The following is a 7,611-nucleotide window of genomic DNA, read 5'->3' as shown; positions in this document are numbered from 1 at the left end:
CTGAAAACGTACCGCTATATACATTTCTAACGAGTGCCAAATACGTCCCAGGAGTTACTTTTTATAGTTTTTTTAGTTTTTGTTTTTGCAAATCCACCAGAGGCCGCTGTGTACGCTTTTTCAGATCTCAAATTTCTCTCGCGAGTGCCATTCACACCTGCTGTTCTCGCGTAAATCCATCAGAGGCCGCTGTCAACTGTCAAATGACTGACTGACTGACTGACCGATCGACTAACCCACCCTCCTTCTTCCCTAAACCCAACCAATAGTGTTTTCAAAAGCACTGATTGACCCGCCCACCCACTTCCCTAATCCCAACCAACAGTTTTAAAAAGCAATCCAGAAAAAGAAAAGCCTTCACCTGGTTTTTCATATTTTACCACATTCTCAACCTGTTATTTTGGCTTCTGTTTTTGTCTTACCCGATTTCTGGAACCGTTTTTCGCCGGACTCAAACTCCATCAGCATGGTCAACACCTCCTTGCCTCTCAAGTCCGCCGACGTACATGGCAAGCTAACTGGACAAACTGGTAACAGCGGGAAAGCCATCCATATGGAATTAAGCGATCAGCTGGTAAGCACAAAAAGGAACAGCATCATACCGCCCTGTAGCGTTTGTTTAAAGACGAAATGCAGCCATACATACTTCTGGCTACATAATTCGCGATCTCCATGTATATAGGGCTACGTTTTCAGAATGAGCCTACAGTATGTTGTCCGCATCAGGCTGCAAAGCATATGCGGTTGAGCAAAGGCACCGCCAGATCATCAACACACATTTGACACAGAATAATAAACCGACCTTTAGTTTAACAATGGACTTTTGGAAGCTTAAGCCACATATTCGATTTTTTAGAGAGAAAAAAAAACAAGCAACATCATTATTAACCTTATTCTTGACATACGAGCGGGCGCAGCCATTGGAATCTTTTTGGCTCGAGACTTCCGCTCTCAATCACTTCCATTTATTTTTAGACGGTAAAAACAGCTAGTTATGCTGCTTGATGTTGCAAAATGATATTTTTTTCGACATTAATCTACTAGTCATAAAAATACTTGTTTGTAGAGTAAGTAGTTTGACAGATTTCTGCCGTTTATTCTCTCATAGGCAACTGAATAGGACGTTCTAAAACAATACCAAAAATGAGCGCACTTCCACATTGAAGTAAATGGTCAAGATGGTTGAGTCAGGATAAAATTTATAAATACTCCGGCAGTTCCTGTATCTGAAACAAGAAAGTCATAAAAACAGATGGTGGCTTGGGAGTAAGTTAATTATAATTTTCATTTTTGAGTGCACTATCCCTTTAATGCAAAAAAAAAAAATCTTGATTGTCATGGACACTGGAAAAGAGTCACGGTCATGTCCACTAGACAACACTACACATCGTCTTCTCTGAGTGCCGATAGCCGGATCTGTGTGTTTGTGTCTGATGCTCTGCTGGCTGAGGGAATGAGCAGGAGAAGCAGGCCGGTGAGCAGGCAGAGGAAGGCAGCGGTGGGAGCCAACATAAAAGACGGACCATAGTGTACGTGGAGCTGCAGACTGGGGCACACGAAACGCCTGCGCTGGAGGCCGTACCGCTCCAAAGAGTCCGAGACCTGCACCCACACAGCAAACAGCAGCACTACAGACATGATTAAGACACCTGCGTTGTAAAAAGAGAGAAAACAAGAGACTCTTTAAAAACCACTATACCCACTTGTTAAGTCTTTGATTGGTTGTGTGTCACAGTTTCCTCAAAATAAAGAAGAAATGTTTTCTGATCAGCAAATCATATTAGAATTGTTTCTGCAGGATCATGTGACACTGAAAAAGTAATGGTGATGCTTTCAGATTTACCATCAATTGAATAAATAAAAATGTTCAATTGTAAAATATATATTTTATTTGTTTATTTACATTTCTGCGTTTTTTTTCAGAGATGAATAAGAGACCTATATGGCGAAAAGAGATAGAATAAGAATATTTCAGATTTGTCACCTACTTAAATCGATGTCATGTCACATTTTGCAACATAGGCTCATTCTGAAAACGTAGCCCTATAAGTCTGTCATCTTATTTGAGATTCTTTCTTCTGTCAAAGAAGATACTCTAAAGAATGTTGGAAGGAATAAAAGTCATTGACTTCCATAATATTTTTGTTCCAAATATGGATGTCAATTGCTGCTGGTTTCCAACATTCTTCAGAATATCTTGTTTAGTGTTCAACAGAAGAAAAGAAATTCATTAAAGTTTAGAACCACTTGAGTGTAAGTGAGTTTCCTTCTTTGTGAACTATACCTTGAGGCAGATATAACGTGTGTGTTTTGACATTCTTTTTTCTCACCCCCTGTTATAAAGAAAACCCCTCCAGCCTCATAAAGCCGGCGGCTGGGTCCTGGTGTCGCACAGATAGTGATGAAACCACCAATCATCACTAAGAAGACACCCACCACAAATATAGCACACCAGAAGGCCCTTTGCACTAAAAATGGAAAATCAGGTTATGTTAATTTGTTGACTTCATGAATCGTGTCATATTGGCAACATAAACGAACAAAAAACATATACCTGTGACAGAAACTGAGGTTTGAATGCTGTTGGGATGTCCTGAACTGGGAGCATGAGACAAGTAGGCTGGGACACAAAGTTTCTGGGATGGCAGATTGGCTGGTGGAAAATAATGCAGTAAGTTTACAAGAAAGAGCAAAATCAGATGCTGCAGGTGCTCTCGATGTTGGTTTATATCATCACTAGTGGGACGCACAGATATATATATATATATATATATATATATATATATATATATATATATATATATATATATATATATATATATATATATATATATATATATATATATGCAAAGTGGCTGCATATCAGCACTGGTGGGAGGCTTTGCGTCCCACTAGTGATGATATAGACCAACATCGCACTGCTACGAGTGTGATATTGCATTTATACAACAGTTCGACGGCATAATCATGTGTATAAAAAAAATCAAACACTCAAAATCCTTTTGTAAGAGGCACTACTTTTTCCACCATTCATTCACATTTGCAGCTGACGTAAAAACAGCAGAAGCCGTTACTAATTCACCAGCATTATTTCAGAGCTAGTATTTGAATGATTCTCTAGCTTAATGTCTAAAGTGTAACAAAACAGGTGATTTTGCTGACATTATAAGATTATAAGGCTGAACGGCATGAAATGCCATCAGTCTACAGAGATTTCATAGTATTTCTCTGTTGCAATCTGGAGATCACAATATTACTATGGTATTAATACAGCACTACAACATACAAGAGAGAGAGATCGACTTAGAAAGTAATTTACCTGTTTAATAATGTTTTGATTTAGCAATAGTTTCTGCTTTTCTGACATCAGCTGCAGATGTGAAGGAATGGAGGAAGAAAGTAGTTCCTCTTACAAAAGGGGAATTGTGGTATAAACTCAATATCACACTCGTAGCAGTGCGATGAGGATATATATCCTCACTGGTTTGACACTGAGGCACACCTCCCACCAGTGCTGATATACACCCACATTGCACTGCTACTTATGGGATATTGCTCATATACAGATAGATAGATAGATAGATAGATAGATAGATAGATAGATAGATAGATAGATAGATAGATAGATAGATAGATAGATAGATAGATAGATAGATAGATAGATAGATAGATAGATAGATAGATAGATAGATAGATAGATAGATAGATAGATCAAACACTAAAATATAAAGCATTTTAGCATACTATAAAGTAGGAATCTAAATTCAATGTATATACAGTATAAATGCTGCACAATTTATAGGTCACCTTTTACAAAATAGATATATAGTGATATAAAAATCACTATGGGAAGTGTGTGTGTGTAAGAGTGTGTATGCATTTGTTCATAAGTTGTAAGTTGCATGTATAAAATAAAAAGAGTTGACCTACTGATCCAGAAAGTCAACACGCTGTCCTTCTCTCCAATTACACTGCTATCGTAAGAACACCTCCAAAAGAGACCCTCATGATAGAACAGAGGGGAGTTTTCTGTCTGTTCTCTACTGCCTGGATATGTTTGAGAGATATCCTAAAGAAATAAAACCAAAATGAGCAAATCCTTTGATGTTTCTTTGAAATTATTCAGATTGTTTTTTAATCCTGCTGTTTCAATGCTGAAAGTTTTTTAGCAAGTAGTTTCAAATAAAAGACTAAACATTTTTCGTTTGGTAAATTATGTGCTCATCCACAAACTAGACTGCCTGTTTTGACTGTTTTACTGCCCTTTAACAAGTTTTTTTATGTTCTTCATACAATTTTAATCTGGTTTACTGAACATTTTAAGATCATAATAAATAAATGTTTGTTCTTGAGCAATATTTTTAAGTTAAAGGCACAGTATGTAATTATCACCACTAGAGGGCACATATTCACAACAAACAAAGGTGTACATTGATAATGTCATGACTGTGTGTGGAATCATATGAGTTGCAGTCTTCATTACATCCTAAAGGACTAAAACAGAAATCATAGTCATGGATGAGCTAAAGTATCCAAAACTAGCGTCCGAACTTCGTCATTGTATTATGAAGCTGAAAGTAAGGCTGAATGCTGTTGAAGCAAATCGAGAATGCTGAAGCAAATGCTGATGAGAAAAGAGTGCAAAGTAAAAGAAGCTTTTATTATGCCACATTCAACCACTTCTGGTTCTTCTAGTCATGATCACATGGGGAAGAAGCAGTTTTATCATACTAAATACATTATAAAGTCTATATGTGAACCTTATATTTCTGTATGTTGATGTACTTCCAACTGAAACAGAATATTGAGTAGGGGTCAGGGCTTTGATTTTGTCAACACAGGCTCATTGTGGATGCGTACCTCTGTCAACATTTCTGGAGCCTGTGAAATATGTACTTGGAAGTAAGTCTTGGCTGCATTTCATCTGTAAAAACGAACACTACGGAATGGTATGACGGTGCCGACCTACAGTTTGTCCAGTAGCTCATAGTGTACGCCGGCACTTGGGATACTGATCAGAGTGGACCACGACAACAGGGTTCGAGTCTGGTGAAGAACGATTCCAGAAAGCAGTTAAGGTAAAAAGCTAAATAAGCGAATGTGGTAAAATCTGAAAACATGGTAAAATCGTGTGGCCTTTTCTTTTACTAGATTAACTTTTGAAAACATTATCAGTTGGATTTAGGGAAGGAGGTGCGTGGGTAAGTTAGTCAGTCGACAGCAAGCTGGCCAGGTCAGCTAAAGTGTGTGCTGTTGCGCCCTCTGGTGGATATACACAAGAACAGGACACACAAATGATACAATTTGAGATCGTAAAAAAATTTGAGATCATAAGAAAGTGGACACAGTGGCCTCTGGAAGATTCATGAAAACAAAAACTTCAAGCAGACGTAGCTCTGAGTACATATTTCACACATATTTCACAGTCACAGAAATATAGACAGGGATAAGTATCCACAATGAGCCTGGGTTGGATTTTACATCATTCCCTCATAGTAAACATAGTTAAAAATAGAGTGGCTGAAGTCATCAAACTCACACGAACCACTCCAAGTGCAGAAGCAGATGGTCAGACTTTGATTGAAGATTACCAAAACCAATTTTCCAGTAGATTATTCATTCATTCATTTTCTTTCCGGCTTAGTCCCTTTATTAATCTGGGGTCGCCACAGCGGAATGAACCGCCAACTTATCCAGCATTTGTTTTATGCAGCGGATGCCCTTCCAGCCGCAACCCATCACTGGGAAACCCATACACACTCGTTCACACACATACGTACACTATGGACAATTTAGCCTAACCAATTCACCTGTACCCCATGTCTTTGGACTGTGGGGGAAACTGGAGCACCTGGAGGAAACCCACGCAAACGCAGGGAGAACATGCAAACTCTGCGCCACTGTGTTGCCTGTAAAGGCGATACGTAATTTAATTACAAAATAACTGTAACAGTAATTCGTTATAGTTACTGGGAAAAAATGTGTAATTAAATTACAGTTAAAAATTGCTACATTTGTTTCTAGGTGCTTTTTGAAAAAAAAAGTTGCTTGGGTAGAATAAAAAGTTGCTAAATCTAGCAACAAAATTGCTAAGTTGGCAACACTCACACTGACTGACGATATTTACACAAGGCAAAAGCGCGTGCTTGTAGGGCCATGACGTGGTCACGTGGACCCAATCTGCGAATCACAGCACATTATTTTAGCTGACCAATCAGAGCCTCTTGAGAGCGGGCCTTTCAGAGGAACTAAGAAATATGACAGTCGTTTTCATGTTAGCTGAGTAGCTGCAATCAAAGTAAGATATATGAAAAAATAACATGATTTTCTACAAGTGAAGCATGAGCGCACATTGATTTGCATTTTATAAACACAACTAAGCCTTAAAAATACACTGTGGACCAGCCCTTTAAGGATCTGACTTCTGAATGAAACAAGTAATAAAAATGGAACAAGTAATAAAAATGCTAAAATGATGACTTGATAAACTGTATCAAAAAACGTGTGTGAACAATTTATTTATGTACAATTAATATATTTTAGGGTTAAAATTTTCAGACAATAACTTTAAATGAATATGCTGCTATTGTCGCTGAAAGAAAAAGTTTTTCAGCTTCAGCCACTTTTCTGAGAAAGTTCAGATAAAAGCTCTGTATTGCTTCGTTTCTTTCATTAACCACTAAACTGTGAGGTTAAAGTAATCAGACACACAGATAGGCTTACCTCAGAGGCCGAATCACCACACGATTCAAACACCATAAGCCAATAATCAGACCCAAGAGACCCCAGGAGAAGCACTGAACTTAAAGCTCCAAAAAATCCAGCCAGGAAGCTTAAAACTACCAGATGCATACTGCAAACCCTAAACAGCAAACGGTCTTGTCAGCCACTCGCTTTAAAATGCTCACATTACTTCTTTGTTTGTGTTACTGTCCAGCTTTTCTTTTAATAATCTGTCTACATTACTTATATTCCTTTAGGCAAAACGTTCTACTGTATCTTTCCCAAGTGTGCACGGTATGACCAAAGATTAAAAAAAGACCAGACGCCACTATTTTTAGAGTCCAGGACTTCAGGAAGTCTGACGCAGTTCAACAAAATAAATGACAGCAAATAAAATATCATTGTTTTATGTGACTGACATTAATTTTCGATCATCAATTTTCTATCCTGTTACTGTAGTGATATCAAGTTACAGTGCAGTTGGAGCACATTTGATTTTCATGCTGAATCTTGTGTGTGTACTGGTGAGGTAATGCTAGAAAATAGTATCTGTCATCATGTGTTGCTAGAGTCAGTATTTAGTTACCTTCTTTTATAAAAATAGCTGTGTGTCTACGTTATTTTAACTGTAAAACATATTTGTACATATCTTAGAATACTAGTGTCTTCATTTAATCCATTCATGTTTAAATATTGGTACTGAAGTATTAATTTTTATATATTTAGTTTTATATATTTACATAATAATAAGCCGACTTGTGGGGGAAACAGGAGCACTCGGGGGAAAACCAATGCAAACACGGGGAGAACATGCAAACTCTACACAGAAACGCCAACTGACCCAGCCGAGGCTCGAACTAGCAACCTTCTTGCTAAATAAATGTTATT

The 7,611-nt window shown here is 37.7% G+C and overlaps 1 protein-coding gene across 2 annotated transcripts; it reads right to left on the bottom strand.

The window, feature by feature from the left end:
- Window positions 1–1,182: 1,182 nt before the first annotated feature.
- On the bottom strand, window positions 1,183–7,136 carry tmem182b (transmembrane protein 182b). Of its 2 annotated transcripts, XM_056459001.1 has the most exons (5): window positions 6,724–7,127; window positions 3,931–4,069; window positions 2,555–2,653; window positions 2,331–2,468; window positions 1,183–1,649 (listed from the first exon to the last, which is right to left on the bottom strand). In XM_056459001.1, the coding sequence occupies exons 1-5, from the start codon at window positions 6,850–6,852 to the stop codon at window positions 1,381–1,383; spliced, it is 774 nt and encodes a 257-aa protein (XP_056314976.1). In that variant the 5' UTR covers window positions 6,853–7,127; the 3' UTR covers window positions 1,183–1,380. The 2 variants fall into 2 exon arrangements, with proteins under 2 accessions (XP_056314976.1, XP_056314977.1); XM_056459002.1 differs by lacking the exon at window positions 2,331–2,468 and having other exon boundaries at window positions 6,724–7,136.
- Between the last annotated feature and the right edge of the window lie 475 nt (window positions 7,137–7,611).

The sequence above is a fragment of the Danio aesculapii genome, chromosome 6, assembly GCF_903798145.1.
Source record: "Danio aesculapii chromosome 6, fDanAes4.1, whole genome shotgun sequence".
In the NCBI taxonomy this organism is placed as follows: Eukaryota; Metazoa; Chordata; class Actinopteri; order Cypriniformes; family Danionidae; genus Danio; species Danio aesculapii.
Note: the sequence above shows the minus strand (reverse complement) of the source record. Positions and strands in the feature narration are given on the sequence as shown.